The 24236-nt window shown below is 39.4% G+C and overlaps 1 protein-coding gene across 1 annotated transcript in view; it reads right to left on the reverse strand.

Moving 5' to 3' along the window:
* Positions 1–1787: 1787 nt before the first annotated feature.
* Positions 1788–24236, reverse strand: part of LOC127644782 (cadherin-10-like) — a 40198-nt gene continuing 17749 nt past the window's right edge. The window contains exons 4-12 of the mRNA XM_052128161.1: positions 14122–14241; positions 13175–13342; positions 6250–6437; positions 5907–6160; positions 5430–5566; positions 5169–5290; positions 4629–4737; positions 4175–4426; positions 1788–3459 (exon numbers count right to left, since the gene is read on the reverse strand). Coding sequence (XP_051984121.1) covers positions 2969–3459; positions 4175–4426; positions 4629–4737; positions 5169–5290; positions 5430–5566; positions 5907–6160; positions 6250–6437; positions 13175–13342; positions 14122–14241 — 1841 coding nt within the window. The 3' untranslated portion in view covers positions 1788–2968. The remainder of the gene's footprint in view (positions 3460–4174; positions 4427–4628; positions 4738–5168; positions 5291–5429; positions 5567–5906; positions 6161–6249; positions 6438–13174; positions 13343–14121; positions 14242–24236) is intronic.

The raw sequence follows: 24236 nt of genomic DNA on the forward strand, positions 1-24236 counted from the left end.
ACTAATGATAATGCACTGGTATGAGCCTTTAGAATAATCCTGCCCTGAGTGCAGCAGAATGTAGACTAATGATAATGCATTGATATGAGTGTATAGCATACTCCTGCCAGAGAATCAGAAATTCAGATAATCAGAGAATTATTGCACCTCGACCTGTAATTGGCCAAAATGCTCCATTCGGAAGCTTGATCTCTGACCCACTTTCTGTAGATCTGAATTTCTGAATATTGAATTTGGTGTTCTGAATTTCTTCTTCATCTTGAAAACTTGAAGCTGTATTGTTTAAATGGGATATTTACAGTGTAAGAATTCAGATCCAAAAATTTGCTGTTTGAAAATACATATTTATAAAATTGTACCATAAAAAAAACAATTCAATTTGGTTAAATATGAAATGTCCAGGATTGGAGTTTAAAAAATTATAATTCAAACCTATTTAAAATACAACGTGATATTAAATTTGGCAAAATCACACTTATAATTCAAATTCAAAAGTCTATAATTCAGATTTACACAATTCAAATTCAAATTGTTTTGGCATATTTCTGGCTCCATAATTATATAGCATAAATAAAAATAACAAAGATATATTATGAGGCATTTCAAACAACCATGTAGATTAGAGCAAATTAACATGCCTAGCAATTATGAGTTATAATGATTTACAATGAGAGAATATTGCATTAGTGGATTATTTATGATTCCCCAACTGAAATGAAATTAGTTCTGCAAATTACTCCACCCTCAGTGGTCAGTGGTCATTAGAATTTTAAAACCTTGCAACACACTTGCAACAGGTTCTGTGTCTTATATTCTTAATAATTTGATCAGAATTAACTGCTTTTTGGAGAAGATTTTTGAGTCAAGGAATGAAATACTATCACAGAACATGACATTATTATAATCTTCTCGGTTTTCCTAAATGTATGCTTTCTTTTCTAAATGTATGTTTGCTGTTTGGATAGTTTGATGGATTGTTTTCTTAAATGTGTCTATTTGCACCCTGGGGTAATTAGCATCTGCCACACAGTGCAGCTGTGAAATATACGACAAAAAAGGTGTTGTTGTGGTGGTGTGAGGAGTAAAGACAGCTTCGAATCAAATTTTGCTACACTCTTTTACCATCCGATTTCCTGATTCCACTCTTTTTTCTTTCTTTTTTTTGTGATTATCATTTTTTATTGATTCATCTATTAAACAATGAAAAGGAAAACATAACAAGCAGAATCAATATTTAACCCTCACAACTGGATCTCAACACTCCACTCTCAAATAAGTCACTGCGTGTAGTAATCCACTCTGACCAGCAAAAAGGGGACTTGTTGATACATAATTTGGGGTTCAGACATATGCTCGAGGCAACATTTAATTTAATGTCCGAATTAAACACTCTGGACACTCTTTGTCCACACTGAGTGCAACTGCGAGACAACGGGGTGTAATTTAACTTCTCCAGTTAGTTAGGCACAAGAATGCCCAAATAAATTGTCACAAGGGTATTCCAAATTCTGTGGAGAAGCTTTTTTTTTTTTTAAACCAAACATGAGTTTGGTGGAAAAGTTTTGTTACGTTTGCCTCCACTGTAATGTATGTGTTATTCTATTTGTAATTGGAGCAAATTTACATTGTGCATGTTGTTTCTCTTTAAAACCATACAACTACAAAGAATTTGAAAGAATATTTGATAAAGGGAGTTCATGCTGTGTTCAAAGGTGTCCCATGGGACATAAATCAGCATTATTTGCGGAGCTAACGTAAGTTGAAAACACAATGCAATTAGCCCTCAACACAACAGCCTCAATAGAAATGAAACATTTGCCAAAAGTTTCCATTTACAAAAAGTGCTCTAGACAAAGCAGCACTAATTTACACTGGGGAAATGTTCAATCAATAGTGCTTTGTCACAGATCTCAAGAGTGCTATTGCTAAGACTTAGTTCAGGGCAAAAGAGTACAAAAATGATCAAGGAGGCTTTTTCTTTATTATTATTAAAATATATACTTAAAAATGTGGATATAAAACACTTTGACTTAACAAAATTCATTCACACAAGCTCAGTGTGCTGCAGCATTCTTGGTGATGCTTCTATTTGATCTCAGTGTAATCTGCAGTTTTGTAAATTAAGCAAACTTCACACAAGCAAATTAAATTGAATTGAACTACAGTACATCTCATACATATTTAAAAATAATGTTTCAAAAATTGAGTGATTCACCACTTGTGTAGAGAGGCTTTGTATAGTTAAGAAGACTTTATATAATGAAACATTCCTCCACACATATACACACACATTCAAATGTAGCATATGTAACTGGAATCCCTTTATAAATAGTAGTACTTTTGCTTGATGTTGCAGGTTTCAGTATATGTCCAAGACAACTGCCATATCGTCCAAGGCAACATAAAAAATAAATAATAAATACTGAGTGCAAACTTCAAATAGACGCTAATTACAGTAAAAATGTTCCTTTTTTTTTGTTTTTTGTTATTTGTTTGTTTGTTCCTCCCGCTTTTAAAATTTCATTTGTCATGACTGCATGGAATCATGAAACACAATGTGGTAACATAGCACATGATTTGTAATGCTGTATGGTGGTATAAGACACAATCTATGAAGGATGAGGAATGGGAAGTGTGGTTTACAATCTGTCTAAGATAAAGGCAGTCTTGTCACTGTTCCTCTTTTTTAATTTATAAAATCATCCATTAATTTTCCTTTCAGTCATGTTCTTTTTCTGCTAGTGAACAAAAACAAAATCACCATCACTTCTCCTATTAACTCAAAGTCATCTCACCACGTCCACGACAAATCCATCATAAAAGTATATTTCAGGTTGTGTTGGTAGAAAAACATGGAAAAAAAGACTTCATTTGAAGCATATCCTTTTCCGTTTCAAGTTATGCCTCACAGACCTGACTGAGAGGCAAGCTTACATACAGAGAATATGAATGGTCTTTGAATTGCAGCCTAGTTGGCAACTCCTGTATCCTTCCCAATGTACATGTCAGCAAGCTTTTTAAACTGTGGGCCCCAGTTAGAGAGGTAATCATATTCATGGTCTCCCTCAGTCACAGCAGACTCCAGTGAGCTCAGTGACTCTGCAATTGATCCGTTGCCCTCATAAGCATAAGTGGCAAGAGAGTCATAGGGAGGTGAGAAAGGGTCCTTGTCATTTTCCTGCAGTCTGTTAATAATGAAGTCTCTGACATCCGCGCACTCCTTTATGGGTGAAGGTCTGTGAAATGGAAACAACATTTCGGGGATGATGTCACGCCTTAGCTTGTTGCTCTCAATCACCTCTGGGTGGCGCAATGTGCCGATGTCAAAGGCCTGGGTGTCCTCTTCGCCACCTCCTTCATCATTATAGCTCACCACGTTATCCCTCACGTCCTCTTTGGAGATTATCAGGGGCTCCTTCCTCCTTTGCTTCTTTAGAGCCGAGAACAGGACCACAAACACTAAAAAAGAGCGAGAAGATGGAAGAAGAGACTTTTTTCACTTCTCATGATAAATTGATAAAGTGGGGATCAAAAGTCTGAGTAGACATAGGAAGTCTGGGATTTAAAATTTAATTTATACCTGGGAATAAACAAAGCTTAAGTATTTTTTTTAAATAAAAATAAGGCCATGCTTTGTTTCTACTCTAAATGCAGCCATAAATGATAAATAATCAACAAATTTAAACATATGGTAATGTTTTTTAATTACTTCTGGTCTTCATTTACAATGCACACTGGTTCTGAATTTGGTTCTGAATCAATTTTATTTATTTATTTTTTTTTTTTCCTTGTGTCACATGCCACCATGCTTCATTCAAAGGAAGATTTTTTTGTTCAAAAAGTAACAATATGACACTCATAAAATCACTTAGCAGCATCTAATATTTCTTTATGATTTGGGTAGCACCAGCTAACAAAACCCAAATTAAAAGAGAACATACAAAATACTAAAACATTGTAGAATTCACATTTATAGTTCAATTCATATCATCATTCAAATTGTTATGCTTATAACATAAATTGTAAGTACAAATAAGCTGTAAAAATAGAAATATTTTCACAAGAGTCCTCAGACTTTTGAGCCCCCATTGAGACATGGATTATGAAAAACAATTCTGGGGCATCATCAAGAAAATGGTTGCCGTGTTCAAGCATATAATGGGCATAAACTCACTGAGTAGGATGAAGATGCAGAGTAGTATTGCCACAAGCGCCCCAGTGCTAAGGCCAGCAGAGAGCAGTAATGCATCAACGCTGCAGGAACCCATGTTGCCTGTGGCGTCACAGCTGCACACGCGAATGGTCAACGTGCTGGTACTGCTCTGGATGGGGTAGTCGCTGTCGGAGATAACCACTGGCAGATAGTAGACACTCATTTCACGCCTGTTAAATCCACTTCTTCTGGTCAAAATTCTGGCTGTGTTATCTTTAGGGGGGAAGGCGTTAAGAGAACACACAAACTGTGTGAGCTGCAGATACTATCTCCTGCTGACTCAAACAACAGAAAATATAAATTTGTTTTTCCTAGTGCCAAAAAAAAAAAGAAAGAAAAAAAAAAAGAGCAAGATTAAGCACATGAATTTTACATAAGCTTCAAGATTTATATGTCAAAGGGAAGATTTATTCACCTTCATTATCAAAGATGGTGAAGTTTGTATTCAGGAAACTCAAACTGAATACAAATTTGTGACCCACAAGAGGTTCATCAGTGTCGATGGCACTGATTGTCTGTATAAGCTGGAAAGGTAGACATAGTTTTTCATGAAGAGTATTACAGTACCTACTGTGCTAAACCGTGTCATTTTATATAAACTGCCATTCAATGGCAAAATGCAGTAAATACACATTTTGTCAAAATTGTAATGACCAAATTCGGGTCTCTTAGACCGAATTATATTATTACACATATCTTTGGTCTGCCCTGTGACAGACAGGCTTTCTCATATTCAGAGAAAATTGACAGAGACTATTTTATAACCCTCATTTGGCCGGAGAAATAAAATATAACAAAAAAACTTTTAAAACTAATTTTCTCAGTACCAGTGTTGGTGGAGTTACTACGATTTGGATTTAGTGTGGTAAATATCATCTCTATTTTTTATGGATCAATAAATAACATTCATGGTCATGCAGTAAAAAACAAATGTATATACAAATAAAATAAATACCTGCCCAGCTTTCACATTCTCACAAACAAATGTCTCATAAAGCATTGCAAACTCTGGAGCATTGTCATTCACATCCAAAACCTTTATCAAGACAGGAACTCTGCTTCTTTGGTGAGGGTTATCTACAGGAATCATGTAAAGAATATTAGCTATATAGGATAAGCATTCTTATAAGGCTGTAGCTATAGTGTAGCTGTATTTCTAAAAAATAAGTGGTGTGTTACTAGGCAAAACTGTTTCTTTATAAATATATTCACTTACTCATCTCACTGGCCAGGACTGAGATGTTGTGCCACTTTGACACCTCCCTGTCAAGAGACTTCAGAATTGTAATGGTTCCATTCTTGGGATCGATGTGGTAAAGTATCTCAGGGTCTGTGTGCTGATCTATGGCAAATCTATGGGCAAGTATGAGAAGAAATAAATTCAACAAAAATAGAACCCTCAGATATTATATTTACATGATATGATAGGCCATTACAATTCAGAATAGGGAATTCACTAAGGCTGAATTGCATCTGCTATACTGCCATTTATTTGCAATGTCTATATTGTTTTAGCACCCAATACATTAAAGGAATTATTCAAATCATAAAAAGGTGTAAACATTCAGCGCATTTAGGAAATGGTGCAGGTGGTTAGTGAATAAGATGCAGAATTGCTGTGCACATTAGTGACACAACTGTTTAGTGAATTCACCACAGGATTGTTGAACTATTGAATAATTAAAATCCTTACTGGATTGGGTAATCTGTGGCATCGGGGTCCCAGGCTGTAATGGTTCCAATTGCTGCTCCTTTCGGTGTGTCCTCATTGACCTCAAAGACATACTGGGGTCTACTGAAGACAGGCTGTTCGTCCACATCTTTAGCTGTGACCTTGACAATGGCTGTGTCTAAGAATGGGCCCAGATGAAAGAAGATGGGGTCCTGGTGTGTGTTAGTCACCTCCACTTTCACAGTGTACACTCGCTTGCTTTCATAGTCTAGTTTCTGGATGAAGATCAAGGAAAATTGTTGTATATGCAGTATTTGCACAGTGTTATCTGTAAAGCATCACAAAAGTCAATACATTGACTTACTTTTCTAACAATGATAACACACTCTTGTGTAATGTCATCTGTAATTATATCAAGGTATTCTTTGCCATCTCCATCCACAATTCTGTATTTCATTTCAGCATTTTCGCCCTCGTCACCATCATAGGCTTTGATTCGACCCACTGTTGATCCAGTTTCTGCTGACTCATATGTGCTGAGGTGGTAAGAACCTGTAAAAGGAGAGCTGATTTCAAGTATCACATTTTTTACCTTTACAGACCCCATTAAGTTGATTGATGAGCACAGTTTTCTTTTCTGTTTAGGTGTTTTTCTGTTGAAACAGGAGGTTTGGGCAAGACATGTCAAAAGGCTTGTCCTTTGTTTTTAATAACCAATAGGCTTTAGTTACATCACAGCCATAAACCATTATTTTCTCAATTATGGGGAGGGACATTCTGATTCTTAAGAGCATTTTATTGGACACAAATTTATGTAGTGTAACATGAGTCATCAAATTTTTGGTCCGTTTTCCCGGAAGAGAAATTTTGAATGCGTATAATTTGCGTTTATACTGTATGTTGTCTGATCTCATGAAAATTATGTGACTGTGGTGACATTTCTGCAAAATTTAATTACTTGGTTTATTGCATATATCAAGGCATTTCCAGGGATAAATATCCACTGTGTTGCGCTAAAGGCGAGTTAAAAATTATCCCAAATAGATAAAATTTTGGTAACACTTTACAATAAGGTTCCATTCATTAACATTAGTTAATGCATTAGCTATCATGAAAAAACAATGAACAATATATATTTTTTACAGCATGTTTTAATCTTTGTTAATGTTAGTTAATAAAAATTAAATTGTTTATTGTTAGTTCATAGTACATTAACAAATGTTAACAAAGGGGGTATTTACACTTGGTCACTTCATGCATTATTGCTGATCGGATTGCTCTCCGATCATGAAAAGACCAAGTGTAAATGCCCTCAAATATGGATATGCAGGATTTGAAACTTGGTTAAGTGTAAATGCATCATAGATGTTCAAGCCACATATGCAAATTTTACTCTGCCCAAACAGAACTAAATCAGCACAGGGAAAATATAACAGCTGTTATCTAGTATTTGCATATGGCTTGCATCGCACAATACATAAATTAAAAAATGGATGCACGTAGTTATTTTAGTTTTTTATTTGATGCAGATTTATTTGCATTTAGCGTGGAAATTGAAGATAGGATTTATCGTTTGACGGAGACATATTGATGTGGCCAAGTGTATATGGAATGTATATGTAGTATTTTACATGCAGAAGAATTGAAACGATATGACTTGAATCTAGAGTTTTCAACCTTTGCAGTCCTGGAATTCTTCACCGTCATAAATCAAACGGCCCAGGCGTCCTCATTGGTCAGAAAAGCCACTTCGCAACCTGATCTCCTGATCTTCCACACAGAGTTAACGCAGGCTTCTCTTTTGTAAGGTTACAATGACCATCAGATTTGCATGAATCTAAGAAATGTCATCATAATCCAGGAACATTGGTAAAGTCAAAATACTTTACCAATTTAGCCCTCAAGAATGTACAGAATGCATTTAAATCCACGATTTATACAAGACCTAGTCTTGATAGGTAATTCTGAAATTGCTTGGAACTTAATTAACCAGTATTATTTTGTAACCAGGGATTTTCATGTTTTGTTACCTACACGTATAACATCCATGAAAAAAGGTCATGTTTAGTATGTAAGCATTTGTTTGGTTGGAATATCATGTTTCTTGTACCATTTGCAAGATATAAAGTTCAAGATGAAATATGCACTATTTTTGAGCGGAAAAATAGTGAGAATCTCTAACAAAGACTTATAAATCAGCTATCAGAAAGGACAGCCCAGTCGACCATGTGACTCTGAAAAGTCACTTCTGATTGGCGCAGGACTCCTTCGGGGATGTGGCCAATTTCAGTTGAAATATTTCCAAACAGGGAGAACAAGGCCTCTTGCCTCTTCTCTGTCTCTTCTCTTCTGCTCCGCTGACTGCTTAGACTTCGTGCTGACTCTTCCCCATGTGAGGTCCAAGGGAGCTCGGGACTCGACGTCCCGAGAAAACTCATCACTCTCTAAGGCCTTCGCTTCAAAATTATCATTCATACAGACAAAAAACTTTGATCATACAGAGGTCAAAACATGAACGGAACGAACTTTCGACCAAGAACCAAGCAACACAAAGGACGCAAGGAAACACCATAAAGACACGCAAGTACATCGCCAATATTGTGCTCAAAGTGCTGGTGTATTAATTAAATAATTTGGGTAATCCGATACCAAATTGATGTAGTCTCAAATAAGGATAAATGGTTCTTAAGGTATTGTCAACAGACTCTGTAAAGTTCATTTTCACTGTACTGATCGCTCTTTATACCAACCTGTCTTATGTATATATGTGTTAGATTAGACTTATGTTTAGAATAGTAATAAAGTCTGTGTTCAAAGACGACGTGACTGTGATATATTTTGATAAATAATCTCATCCCTGTTTCTAAAAGATTTCGCTTCAAAGCTGTACCTAAATACATGTGATATTATTTTCAATAACCCAAGAGAATAATATCATTCCAATAAGAGAATTAATCATAATTCACTCATTAAAGCTAATTCCTTTCAGTAGAAATTGTGAGCTGATACAACTAGACGTTGTATTACGATTTCAATGGTGGAGAATCTATTAAAGCCAAATAATCTAGTTATTTGTAATTTATCTAATTTATAATGGTTGTCGAACGTGACTAATTCCATTATTCATTTCATTACCTAATAATGTACAATAAGGACAGTTTAATCTAGTCCATAGCTCACAGATTTCGAGACCATAAATTCCTTCCTAAATGTCACATACCAAATATCCTTACATATAGTGGTGGTAGTCTCCATTATATGTACAATTATATATATACAAAAAACACTGCATCCGCAAAGCAACCAGCATTGTGGATGACCCCACACACCCCTCACACAATCTCTTCACCATCCTGCCGTCTGGCAAGAGGTAACGAAGCATTCGGGCCCTCACGGCCAGACTGTGTAACACTTCTTCCCCCAAGCCATCAGACTCCTCAATACTCAGAGACTGGTTTGACACACACACACACATGTCCTGAGTTGCACTTTAATTTTGTCACTTTATAACTGGCTGCTACCTTAATAACTGCTATGTGCATAGAACACTATTTCATAGTATGTTATGTTTACATTTGGCACTTTTAGAAACTGTCATCTTTTGCACTAGTGTGTACTGTTGGCGCTGCACTGTCTCTTAATGTGTCTATTGTCCTGTTCATTGTCAGTAATTTATTGTACTATCCCGTACTTTTTGCACACGTTTGCATGTGCACTTTATATAGTTATGCTATTTAGTCTGTAGTCTCATGTGGTTCTGGGTTTGTCCTATGTTGTTTTATGTAGCACCATGGTCCTGGAGGAACGTTGTCTTGTTTCGCTGTGTACTGTACTAACTGTATATGGTAGAACAACTTGATTTGACTTGGTAGAATGTGTGCAAAGTATCCTACATATTAAAAGTATAAATACGGCTTATTAAAAATGTATATTTAAAAAATTTATATGGGGCAAACTGCACTGCCGTGCAGAGAAGGAGAAAGCCGCTGAAGTGTCCTTTGTCTCTGGGTCACCTGGCCCGCAAATGCCGTTTTCACTGCTCTCTGCCACCAGACCTCGACAGTCCCCTGGAAGCGGACCCCCCTCCTACAGCCAAGCCACGACTGTTCCCCAGTCGGCCGGTTCTGACGAGTCTAGAGGATGCCGATGCTGGACCCCCTCCTCAGTTACTAACCCACCCCCTGCCGGGTGTGCGGAGCAAGGTAAATGCTTCGAGTTTTTCTCAGCACCAGAGCCTCGGGATGCACTTTCGCCTCCCGACGCCATACTACCTGCTCCGCCCCGCTGTGAAGGTACATCAAAATAATCGTCCCTTTAAGGCCCCTAGCACGGAGCTTGCGAGTTTGCGAGCCTTACACACACTCCCGTTAAAAATGCTCACAGAAAAACATATTTTAACTTGCGTCCGGCATCTAGATTGGTTCGCAGTGGTAGACCTGAAGGATAGCGAATCAGTACAAGGTCCTCCCCTTCGGCATGTCCCTTGCGTCTTTACGAAGGTCGCAGAGGCAGCCATTGCCCCGCTCCGAGAAGCCGGCATTCGCATACTCAACTACCTCGACGACTGGCTCATCCTGGCCCACTCCCGAGAGTTACTATGCGCTCACAGGGACGAGGTGCTCAGGCACCTCAGCCGTTTAGGGCTACAGGTCAACTGGGAAAAGAGCAAGCTCGCCCCGGTTCAGAGCATTTCTTTTCTCGGCATGGAGTTAGACTCAGTCTAAATGTCAGTGCGCCTCACCAACGAGTGCGCACAGTCAGTGCTGAAATGCCTCACCACCTTCAGGCCAGGCACAACGGTCCCTTTAAAACTTTACCAGAAGCTCCTGGGGCATATGGCATCCTCTGCAGTGGTCGCGCCACCGGGGTTGATGCATATGAGACCGCTTCAACACTGGCTACAGACTCGAGTCCCGAGACGAGCATGGTGCTGCGGCACACACCGTGTGAGGGTCAACCCCGCCTGCCGCCAAACATTCAAACCCCGGACAGACCTCTGCTTTCTGAGGGCAGGAGTCCCCTTGCAGCAGGTGTCCCCGCAGAGCAGCGGGTTGGACAGCACCTAATACCTTTGCGAGATTCTACAATCTCAGGGTTGTGTCAGTCTCGTCCAGTGTTTTCTGAGGTCCGAGCCGGTAGAACTCGGTAACACGCTGACGAAATGACCGGGTGAATCGCTTGCACCTAGCCCCTTTTCCCTCGGCTGAGGTAATACTGTGTGCTTTTTCTCCCAGAAGAGCCCACTCCCTCGGCTCCCTGGATTACTCCCCCCTAGCCCTGTTGGTCCGCAATTCGGCTGAGGAATTCGGCGACCCAATCCACTGCGGGTACTCAAATCTACCCTGTACTGGAATAGGTGCTCCTCAGGTTAGGGCTCCTACGTGGACATTCCGCCTGTGTGTATTTTCCGTGGTACGGTCTCCTTACGAGTGTACCCGCGTCTCCCTTGGGCAGTTCCCGCTGCCCCCCAGTCGCCATGTCTTTAGCAACTCCTCCCTTCGAAGAGGCAGGATTTACTACCACGCCACTTCTCACATGTGACCTAAAGGCCCATGTGGTGTATTTCCCCACTTTTACCTCCCCCTGTCTGGGCGGGTGTGGTCTCCGCAGGGTCTTTTCCCCCTGAAAGAATCCCCCGATTCCCACGATGCGTGAAAGGGCCCCAGCCGTTTTGCTCGTTGTTGAAATATAGAGAGAAAAGAGGCCCGGCTAGGCTCAGCCTGTTCCCATGTTGGCAAGTGTCGCCTTGTTCCCCTGTCTAGGGTAACTATAAGGGTTTCCGACGACTTTTTGGGGCATTGGCGAAGGGTACGTGCAGTCTGATACAGCTGGTCGTTTCGGCACATCAAGTACCTGCCCGCTCCTGTGTCAGCAGTACATGTACACGGCTCAGCACATGGCGTGATTTAAATTGGACTCCTAGTGTCACTTCTTCGACACAACGTCGAAGTGAGCGACAGACGGGGAACATCTAGGTTACGAATGTAACCTCCATTCCCTGATGGAGGGAACGAGACGTTGTGTCCTCCCGGCCACGTCGCTGAGCCGAGCCACTGTTGTGGCCGGACAATTTCCGGCTCCTCAGAAAAATCCTGAATATAACAGACGCATTTCTCTGCCATTATACCCATATGTCCGGGGGCGGGACATGCAAATTCTGTCTGCCAACTTCTCATTGGCCTTTTTTCATAGTTCAGAGTTATATTCGGCGCTTAAGAGAGACCCCTAGTGTCGCTTCTTCGACACAACGTTGTTTAGCCTACTAATGCTTACAAATGGAACCTTATTGTAAAGTATTACTAAAATTGTTAATGTTAATGCTGTATCAAGATTTAAATTGACAAAACCTACCTTACTACTCCAAACCTTAAACCTAAACCTAACCAATAGTTTGATAAAAAGTACTGTATATGTGACACGAAAATCTCTGAAGCAACCATGTCAGTTTGTGTTGCTTATGATACTTATGTTGAATTCCCACTTCAGTACTTGTACCCTGGTCCTTTGCATTGCAAGTGCAATGCTCTATCAGCAGAGTTACATTGCAATTGAATTATGCCTTAACAAGATTGTAAATGTAGCATTTTACCTAAATATTGTATATTATGTTGTGTATATTGTGTTGTGTAACAAGATGTGTAAACTCTGTTATGTGTAAATAAGATTTTTATTGTAATTGTAACACTGCTATGGTGCTTGGAACTGCACCCAAGATTTTCATCCACTGTTGCACTTGTGTATATGGTTGGGTGACAATAAAGGGATTTTATTTGTTTTAATTTGAGATAATATTGTGTGAGGGACAGGGCAAAAAGCATGTGCTTATAACCTGATTATCAGCTATTTTTGTTGCACAGATTAATTTTTTTCCCCATTAAAAATGTTTACTCCTAAAGAAATGTATTGTAATTTTGAAAAATATGTATAAAATCATGACCACTCACATGAGATGAGGACTCTAGTCATATCAGTAACCTTATAAAAGCTGTTTCCTTCTAAATGGGGCAGAGGCACCCTCATGGGGGCTGCCATTTTAGAATCACATGACCAGCTAAATACTACTTGCTTAATCTCAGTAACCATCTTGTTGTTGGACACTTTCACTCTTGGATTAGATACATCATGGCTGATCGTGAATAGTGCACTATTGATTTTGAATGATGCAGCACCCACACCACTAGGTGTCACTGTAAGTCCAAAAAGTTACTTAGTGCACCTTTAAATCATAATACTATGGACTTGATGGCATTCAAAAGCACTTTTAAAAGCAATAATTATTGATATCGTACTGTAAGCAAAACGTGGCGGGCTGTCATTGACATCTGTAAGGGTGACGTTGACCATGGTGGTTCCAGACAGACCACCCATCTGTCCTGCCATATCTTTAGCTTGTATAACCACCTGGTACTCCTTCCGCACTTCTCGGTCCATGTTGGACAGGGCTATTCTGACAATTCCTACACAGAAAAATACTGGTCAACATCAAGCATAATGAACATGCACATGTTGAGGCAAAATTAATAAAGCACATAAAGCAAATCATTTAAAGCTTTGTTGAAAGCATTTAATGTCATATTTACATTTACACTACAAATCCATTATCATATATATTCATTAAAATAAATGATTGTTCCATTTGTTAAAAAAATAAGCAAATCTTCTGTGTAATTTAAAGCTGTACATACTGCGCAGTATGTATTAATTTATCCCACTTATTTTGCACAATCCAGTGCACATATTATACTATATGTAACATATTGTATCTAATGTAAAATACTGCATATATGTTTGTTACCATTTTTACTAATATTTGTTTTTCTTAAAAACATTTTTTTAATTTATTTAAAAATACATGATTTTATGTCCTGTGTTTTGGTTTTAAGATGTAAAATATTTGAATCCATAACATTAATGTTGCTACATTTATCACACTGAGTTTACATTCTTCACAAAAACATTCAAGGTCTGTCACTGATAATCTTAATAATATAACATAACCGTAGTATAATAATTTGCTCCATATCCATGTTTTGTCAATTGTTTGGTGTCAATCAGTGTGAGAAAATAATCTACCTATAAGTTAACCAGACAGCATTGTATGATCTTTATGCTTCAGACATTCCTCATAAAAAGTCACAGCCATGCTGGTCAGGCCTGTCTCACCTAGTCAGAACAGACTCAGGCATATCGTACAAGTATGTAATTTGTTTTCAACCATATGTTTCGGAGGACTCACCTGTCTCAGGCTCCACAGAGAAATATGGTTGCCCTTGCAGGATGCTGTAGACAAGTTTAGCACTGTTACCATAGGTGGCATCATCTGCATCAGTGGCATTGACTTCTATCACAAAAGTACCTGGGGCCATAGGACAGAAAAATCACAAATGAGATCACTTTAATAATGTAATTATTTCTTCCAGAGAGGAATGAGATTTAAAGGAGATAAGAGAAAATGGAGGCGTTTGCTTTACAGATTTTTATGCTGAGAAAGACATTAATCCATAATGAGTTTCTTAACAAGCAACAATATAAAAAAAATTAAATGTGCTCAGATTTGCCATTATACTGTGAGAATTATTTTGTGATTATTTTGTATTATATAAATTTGGTAATATGGTTTGCTGTTTATGGGTAATGCAATGGTGACGTTATGAATATGTATGGTGAATTGACGCGATGACATGCGCGGTTATTGTTATGTGTGAAAAAAAGAGACAGGCGCAGAGAGAAAGGGAGGAGGTGAAGCGAGCGAGACTGCAGTGTGTGCATCATCATATGAGCTCTGACATATAAAATAAGGCAGTAAAGTTCCATATTTCCGTGTATGCCTGCATTAACACATTGGACCCATTTACAAGAGTGTAGGATTATCCATGCAGAAGAATTGCAGCAATATGATTTGAATCTAGGAAAAACCCACAACCTTTGAATTAGAATTCCTCAATATCATAAATTAAAAGAAGGCGCCAACCAGTCACACATCTGGCCAATAAAACTAACAAAGAGACTTGTCTAGAATGCACATGACTTGAGAACTTCTCTGCAAAGAGGCCCAAAGTGCAAAGGTCACAAGCAATAAAAGACAGAGAACACACAATCCTGGAATTCTCAAAAAAGACACCGTTATTATCCAGGAATCATCCAGGAACATTTTGACACAAAGTCACAGTAGAGTTAACCCTATAAAATAAACAGAATATATTTAAACCCCCAATTTACACCATACCTAGCCTTGCTAGATCATTCTGAAAATGCCGTTGAACTGTGGTAAATTTTATAACTGACAAATGAATGATTATAGCCTGAATTATCTTTTTAAAATCTGTGTAATGATTTGTTATCACTTCTAACTAACAAATCGATGATTACAGCCGTGGGCCGTGCATTTTACGTCTAGGCCTTCAGTGTGATTCATGCCATAAAGAAAACAGTTATGAATAAGATGCCATCATACATTATGTGGCAGACAACTAGTTATACAAATTGACATTTTAAAAACACGTCCATGCACAAAAGCCATGCTGCAGCTAATTTTAACTGCAGCATGACTGTTTGTGAAATTAATGTCAACAATCATAATTTTTCATAGGAATCTGCCAAGGAGGTCTATTAATCCTGCAAAAATCTATCTAATAATATTTGTGATTTAAATGTTGCTTGCAAAAATTTTGTTTCGTCAGGGTACATGGTTATGCTCCGTTCCATTCCAAGTTGGATGTGGGATATTCCTACTTGATATTTCAGACCATAAATGCATTCCCTTCCCCGATATTCAAAAGATGAAATTTAAGGAAACACAACTGCAATGCTCCCTTTAGCTTAGCAGGGGTTTGACTCTCATTAGAGATGTCTACTAGCAACGCAACTGATAAACAATGCTGCAGCGCTAGTATTTGTACTACAGGTGTACGATTATCAAAACAGATCATAATGTTTTATACACCTGTTTCTGCAGGCATTTTTAAACATGCTTTAATATCATGTAATGTGGAAACAAACTCATTTATCAATATTAATTAATAAAGTGAATGTTTATCTTACTTACTATAAAACCTACTTTGTATCTCTCAATGAGTGTCGACATGTTTGTGTGACATCATGCCCCTGCATCTTGGCAAAATAAGAATTGAGAATTTATGCACAAGCCTACAATTTGTAAGTCTGACTTCAAAATGCAATCCATTGCAGTGAAGGCGCCTCCTCCCTCAGCCATCAGAGATCGCTTTCACCCGAATACTGATCATTTAAACTACATTTCCCTACTGCCCGCATACCGAGGTCTGATTAATCCCCAGCTGTTTTGTGTTACCCTGCCCTTTTTAACCATGCCTGTTTAATCCTTCTTTGCGAAGTCTTGTTAGCCCCGGCGACATTACCAAGCAAGTAAAACTCTGTCTATTTCTCTAGTTATTCTGTGTGCCAACCTAGCCTGTTACTTAGACCTTGCCCGTTTGCAGCCTGCCTTGTTTACCTCTTACCTGTCTCGTACCACGATTGTTTGCTGCCTGCCCAGACCCCTGCCTGTTCTAGTTATGCTATTGCCTGCCTGTTATATTCTCTGTTTGCCTGCCCACGACCTTGCTTGTACGACTTGTGTTCTGCTATTCAATAAAGAACCGCAGATGGATCCCAACTTGCCTGAGTCTTCGTTACAGTAGGAAGTTGGAAAATCCGACTTTCCGAGTTGAATGGAAGATAGCGATACTTTTCAAAACTGACAAGTCAAGTCAATTTTATTTGTAGAGCGCCTTTCATAACACACATCATTTCAAAGCAGCTGTACAGAAGATCAGGCATTAACAGACAATAAAACTGTAATTTCTATAATGTCGATGAATCATCATTGAGTAATTAGATAAAATACTATTGTTTATCGTGTTTAAAAATAATTAAACACTGAATGCTCAAGCAGCCTAATTTACACTTAGAAATAACAATACAAAGAGCAGTTACCAATTTACTTGAAGTGAAAATCAGTCCTCCTTTCCTGTTTTATAAATTAAGCAATCACACGGTCATGCAGAACATCTTGTGTTTTTAAATCCATAAGGATCTCTTTCTCAGTGGTGATAGCAGCAGTGATGACGATCTCGCACTCTTCGCTTTCAAATTACTTCACTTAAAGCATGAAGCATGATTGCGTCACTCAAGGCCAGCTAGAAGGCCTCGACCAGGACATATACTAAAGATCACTCCCAATCTGACTTTAGTTGCTCATTCACTTACACTGTTGAAGGATTCTTTGTAAATTCTGAAGGCCTGAGGGGGTGGAGCTAAGACTCACACACTGCTTCCAGCATGTGATTTGTGAAACAGTTGTCACACTTTGCTTGTAAGCATCAAGGAATAAATTATGACTGGATAAACTTTTAGTTTTTCTCTATTTGTTTGTAGATTAATTAAGAGTGGAAAGCAATAAAAAATACATAGGCAAAAAGGTGACTGAGAATGTAAGGATGAAAAACATTTATTATTTGGTATGTTAGGCCAGCAGAGAAGGCTTTGCTGGCCCTGAGAATTCACCACTGGATGATTATAATCTTTAATCTTGTATGGTATCGTCAAGGTTCAACTGGATGTTAAACCCTGCCGATCTGGTTTCTCATAACGTGTAATGTATTATCGATGATGTAAAATGAATGAATTAACCAGTATAATTTCTAACTAGGGATTTTCATGTTTTGTTACTTACAAGTATAATATTCGTGAAAGAATGTCATATTTAGTATGCAAACGCTTGCTGGGGCAAGGAGAAAATGGTGATGACAACGAATGTCATGTCTCTTGTACTGTTGTCAAGATATAAAAGTTCATGATTAACTATGCACTATTTTTGAGCGAGAAATCCCAAGAATCACCCAAACAAAGGGTCGTAAATCAATTCTAAAAAGGAACAGACCAGTTGACAATGTGACTCTGAAAAGTCACTTCTGATTGCCGCAGGACACCTTTGGGATGCGGCCAATTTCAGTTCAAATGTCTACAAACAGAAAGAACACTCTCTCTTCTCTCATCTCCGGCTCCTCTCATGCCTCTCTTCTACTGAGCTCATAACTTGCTGCTTCCAGATCCTCTGTGCCATGTAGAGTCCAAGGATGCTTGGGACTCGAAGTCCCGAAGAAGCCTCTCACTCTCTTCTCTACATTTCATACACCCAACCGGAGTCACGAGTCCTCCTTGCAGAAGGCCTTACTTCATCCAGTCAATAACTTTCCACGATCATCATGCTCCAAAACATAGACGGAATAATCTTTCTTTAAATGCCAAAGAACGCAATGCAAGGAAACGCAACAACACGCAAATATATCTCCAGACTTTTAGACTCAAAGTGCTGGTGTATTAGTTGATACACTTTGGGGAATTTGAATGCAAATCAATATAGAATCAAAGAAGGATAATTTGTTTTGTCTGCAGACTCTGTATTGTATTTATTTCACATTCTGTCACTTTAATCACCAACACGTTTCATGTCATATGTGTTAGATTATTTTTTTGTTTAGAATAGCAATAAAGTTTGTCTGTATTCAAAGATAATTTGACTGTGGTAAATTTGGATAAATAATCTCATTCCTGTTTTCAAAAGATTTCACTTCAAAGCTGTACCTAAATATGTGTAATATTATTTTCAATAAGCCATGAGAATAATATTACTCCATAAGATAATTAATCATAATACCTAATTGGAGCTAATTCCTTACAGTAGTGGAAACGAGACGTTGTATTTTGATTTTATTGGTGGAGGATTTTATTCAAACCAATAATCTAGTTATTTGTCATTTATCTAATTTATAATGGCTGTCAAACGTGAGTAAAACCATTATAAATGTCCTTACGTAATAATGTAGAATAAGGACTTTTTAATTTAGTTCCTAGCTCACACATACTGTTTCCTTACTTATAATGGTGTAGAATTGTGGCACATTAATCCATACCATGTACATCTGCATAAAAAAATTCCCTACGTATATTGGTGTGAGAATGCGGGCACATTAACTGATCCTGTCAACATTTATACTACCAAATTCCTTACAAGAGACTGGAGCTTCTTTCTATGTTCCACAGCCCCTCTTACATTTCTGGTGGCAGCGGGTTTGGACAACATGCATGCTGAGTGAGTGAACTTTCTCTTCGGCAGGTATTAAATGCATTGGATGTGGTATCACGACGGTGGACATCGATACCGAGCTATTTCAGCTTTCTGTTATCCGCAACGTCTATTTTGCTTTGTGTCTAAGCACATAACTGGTAATCTGGTAATCAGAAGGACACTGGTTCGAACCCCACAGCCACCACCATTGTGTCCTTGAGCAAGGCACTTAACTCCAGGTTGCTACAGGGGGATTGTCCCTGTAATAAGTGCTCTGTAAGTCGCTTTGGATAAAAGCGTCTGCCAAATGCATAAATGTAAATGTAAATGTGTTTTCAACCGTGGACAAGTGCGTTTTCACAGCATTGTCAGTGTCAAACTTCAAAGAAACAGGACGAGTGGAACGGTAATCCTTGTTTAATTTTGTGGAATTTTTGGGACATTTTATTATTTTTGGATGCCAAGAAAATGTAACTGTTTTGTAATATGAGTGAAGCAGATTTAGCATGCGATTTGCCTGGCACGAGTAGCTCGCTTGGGGTCCAGCGTTTCCATGGACATTTCCCATCCATCTTTTTGGGGGATGGGAAAGACAATTTTTTGGAAGCTAGTGCAGATTTTAATAATGCCAGATTAGCTAACTTTTTACCAACCTGCCTTGGTTGTACTGCTTTTAGCTACTGGGACAGTTTGCCTAGTGACATCAAGCACACAACAGTGGACTTCTTCAACAGTATGAGCCTTTCCTGGATCTACCTACAACGTTATTCCACAGACAGTACCTATCTCTTCCTGTTCTACAATATCTACAGTACTTCCTGCAGTTCACTCAGCTACATCAGGGGACTTCATGAAACTTCAACGGACCCTGAAAGGTTTGACAGAGTGGATCAACTTGAGCTTGAGGTCAGCAGACAGAGGTATGCCAACAGACACACTACTTCACCGGATCGTCAATGGTGCAGCCTTACCCAGGATTATTCACGAGGGCGAGCATCTGAACATCGCTGGTATGTCCAACAGTCATATACTGACTGTGACTCTTTTTCTGAACAACGTAGACCTTTATACAGAGACACTAGTAGCGATATGGACTATCACAAAGCACATGATGACTATTGTGATCAAAGTCCTAAGATGTCACAGGAACATGGCCAAAGCATCACAGCTTGAGACTCTCTGGATCATTCTTCTCATTCTGGCCTTGGTCGGGGTAACAGGACTAAGCGTCATCGATTTCCAAGTCCTGGACACAGTCCAGTCTCCTTCACATGGCCATCACAATTGCCAACTGCTACTGACACCAGACCCATTGTTAATGTTTTTGAACATCATGTGACTTCAGACACTGGTCAGGTTGTGATGCAGAATGTGTCACTTGTAGTCGAAGACACAGTAGGTCATACATTTGTTGATACTGATGCTGATGTTTCTCTTATAAGGGAAGATTTCAGAATATATGCTCCCACTTTACCCCAAAGACCCTTGGTGAAACAGTTCATACCTCTGACATCTATTTACAGTGACACTTTAGATTCAGTGGGTACTATGTCAGCTAATGTCACTTTGGGTAAACAAACAGTGTCACATTCATTTTAAGTGATCAGAAATTGCTTAAAAAGCAGTTGTACTCGGTTGGGACTTTTTGTCTAAGCACAAAATTGTGATTAACATGTGTAACATGTCTTTTGAAGGTGATGACTCCTTAATCTCTGCAAAACTTTGCATCACATCAAGCAGGGTTACAACCTACACTGTTGTGTTTGAGCCTCACTGTCATGAAGACTCAAAGGTAGGATTTGCATGGACTGTGAAAAAAGCAGATAAGGGGTTAATTTATCTAAAAGTGGTCAATCCTTCTGCAAATGACATTTCCTTGTACTGTGACACTCCAATGTATTCCTTACATTCCATTTCTGAGGGTGATCATTTCAGGGTTATGTGATAATTGGTAAAAGTGTGAATAATGTGAGCGTTCAAAATGTTTTTGGGTGCAGTCAAGTGACTGACTTTCTAACCTCTTTCTCTGATGTCTTCAGTCAGCATGCTCAGGACTATGGTAGAACCAGCTTGGTTACCCACAAAATCAGGACCATAGATGACACTCCCATTTCCCAGCAAACGTACAGGACTTCTCCTATTCTCAAGGCAGAAATTCACCATCAGGTAGCAAAACTCAAAGCACAAGATATACTAGAGGATAATGATAGTCCTTGGTCAAGTCCAGTAGTGATGGTGAGGAAGAAAGACAATACCTACAGATTTTGTGTTGACTATTGCAAATTATATTCCGTAACCATTAGTGATGCACACCCATTGCCTCGGGTGGACGATAGTCTTGATGCGTTGTCAGGGTCTCAGTATTTTTCTGCCATGGACATGTCTTCGGGTAATTGGCAGGTAAAAATAGATCCAGATGACAGGAAAAATACAGCCTTTACCACTTAAGATGGATTATATCACTTTAAGGGGATGCCTATGGGCCTGAAAAATAGTCTGCCTACATTCCAAAGGCTAATGGAATTAGTCCTTCAGCAGGAAACCGATGGAGTGTGTACTCCGGGTAGGGAAAGAGGTATTGCCCCAAGTGAAGGAGTTCAAGTACCTCTGGGTCTTGTTCACGAATGAGGGGACAATGGAGTGGGAGGTTGGCCGGAGAATCAGGGCAGCGGGGGCGGTATTGCACTCACTCTATCTCACCGTTGTCATGAAAAGAGAGCTGAGCTGGAAGGCAAAGCTCTCGATCTACCGGACAATTTTCGTTCCTACTTTCACCTATGGTCATGAAGGCTGGGTTATGACCGAAAGAACTAGGTCATGAGTACAAGCGGCCAAAATGGGTTTCCTCAGAAAGGTGGCGGGCTTCTCCCTTAGAGATAGGGTGAGGAGCTCAGTCATCCGTGAGGAGCTCGGAATAGAGCTGCTGATCCTTTGCATCGAAAGAAGCCAGTTGAGGTGGTTTGGGCATCTGGTAAGGATGCCCCCTGGGCACCTCCCTAGGGAGGTGTTTCAGGCATGTCCAGCTGGAAGGAGGCCTCGGGGGAAGACCCAGGACTAGGTGAAGAGATTACATCTCCACACTGGCCTGGTAATGCCTCGGGGTCCCCCAGTCAGAGCTGGTGGCTCGGGATAGGGAAGTTTGGGGCCCCCTGCTGGAGCTGCAGCCCCCGCGACCCGACTTCGGATAGGCGGTTGAAGATGGATGGATGGCTGGATGGGTTTGCACTGGACAAAGTGTGTCATCTATTTAGATGACATCATTTGTATGGGTAAAGATTTTGAGGATCACATAAAAAGACTCACAGACATTTTGACCAGATTTAGGGAAGCAGGTCTCAAGCTTAACCCTACGAAGGATCAGTTTTGCAAGGCATCTGTAACTTACATGGCTCATGTTGTCTCAAAGGATGGGTTGGCTCTTGATCCAGCTAATAGCCAGAAAGTAAGAGACTGGCCAACTCCTAAATCTGCTACTGAGGTAAAAGCATTTTTGGGCTTGTGTAGTTATTACAGGCTCTTTCTTTGATACTATGCTTTTAAGGTTCAACCCTTACACAGACTAACCCATAAAGACCTTAGATTTGAGTGGACTGATGTGTGTTCAGCAGCCTTTCTGCAGCTGAAAAAAGCTCTGACATCTCCTCCTGTCATGGCATTCCATAACTTTGATAAGCCATTTATACTGGATACAGATGCGTCTAATACAGCGATTGGTGATGTCCTGTATCAAATTCAATACAGCAAAGAACGGGTTGTTGCATACGCTAGTCATGTACTTACCTCGACTGAACAAAAATTGTCCACTTATGACAAAGAACTGTGGGCAATAGTTTGGTCATTCAGGCATTTTCGTTACTACTTGAGTAACTGCCCTTTTATAATTCACTGATCACAAACCTCTTGTTGGCCTGAGGAAATTGAACTTTGAGGGAACATTGATCCCACCGGTCGGTAGGCTATGGAGCTCAATCCGTATGAATGGGTGATCATTCCCAAAGATGGCAAGATATATACTAATGTGGATGCCATGTCTCGAATTCCTGTAGTTTTGTCTACAATGCCGCAACCCCTCACACAGATAGTATCCATGCAAACGGATGACTTACCTGTCACTTCCCAGACGTTTCTGTTAGTGCCAACAGTACAAACGGTCAGCATAAGGTGGAGTCACAAATTTATCTGACCAAATGTGAAATATATCTACTGTAAAATGTTTTGAACCACTTTGGGTGATGAGGAAAAAGACATGGCATAGTATCAGAAAACAGATCCTTTGCTCTCACAGGTCTATAGTTGGGTTGAAACTAGATCTAAATTTTAGGTCTATTTTCGAGGCAGGTAAAATGGAAATTGAGACAAGTTTGGTTGCAGGTTACACGTATGGTGTTGAAGGGTGGAGTGCTGTGTCGTATGGCCTGTAGTGCTTCAGGAAAACCTCAAAGTTATCATTTGATCATTCCTGATATTTTCATTCAGGACACTTTATATTATTTGTATGGCAATTCCTGTGCTGGACAATACAGTGCTGAACACACACATAAAAGAGCTCAGAGTTTGTGTTTTTGGCAAGGAATGAGAAGTGTCATTGAATAGCATTGTGAGTCGTGTGAAGCTTGTGAGTCTCAGAAAAAGCCTATTCCTCAGTGAAGGGCACCACTACAGTCTATTAGTGCTGTGAGACTTTTTCAGTTTGTGCTTACTGATATCACAGAACTTCCTGTCATGTCCAGTGGTAATAAGTATGTGTTGTAGTGCAAGATCGTTTCACTAAATATGTCAATGCATATCCTATGGTGGACCAAGTACAGTGGCAAGGTTGTTGTGTGAACAGTACATACCTGAACACGGTGTTCAGGAGGAATTCAGGGATGTCAGTATGAGTCAGAAATTTTGCAGGACATCTGTAAAAATAAAAAAGAAGAGAACTACACCTTACCAAACTCATAGTATCGGAATGGTAGAACAGTTCAATAGAACTTTGAAGGATGATTTAGGAAGGAAGGTTCTCTTTCATAGTGATGGCGAGTGGGACAAGTACTTAGCTGCAGTTGTACTGTCATTTAATGCTACAACTCATTCTAGCACTGGATACTCCCCATTCTTCTTGGCTCATGGTCTTGAACCTTGTTTACCGGCACATGTGCAGCTTGATTCTCCTTCAGGTGGAGCTGTGGACACTCCACAGAATTACGGTTCATCTCTAGTCAATCCTATGGAAACGGTGTTTCAAGAAGTGCTTAACACTAGTGCTGATCAGAGACTCA

The sequence above is a fragment of the Xyrauchen texanus genome, chromosome 6, assembly GCF_025860055.1.
Source record: "Xyrauchen texanus isolate HMW12.3.18 chromosome 6, RBS_HiC_50CHRs, whole genome shotgun sequence".
Lineage (NCBI taxonomy): Eukaryota > Metazoa > Chordata > Actinopteri > Cypriniformes > Catostomidae > Xyrauchen > Xyrauchen texanus.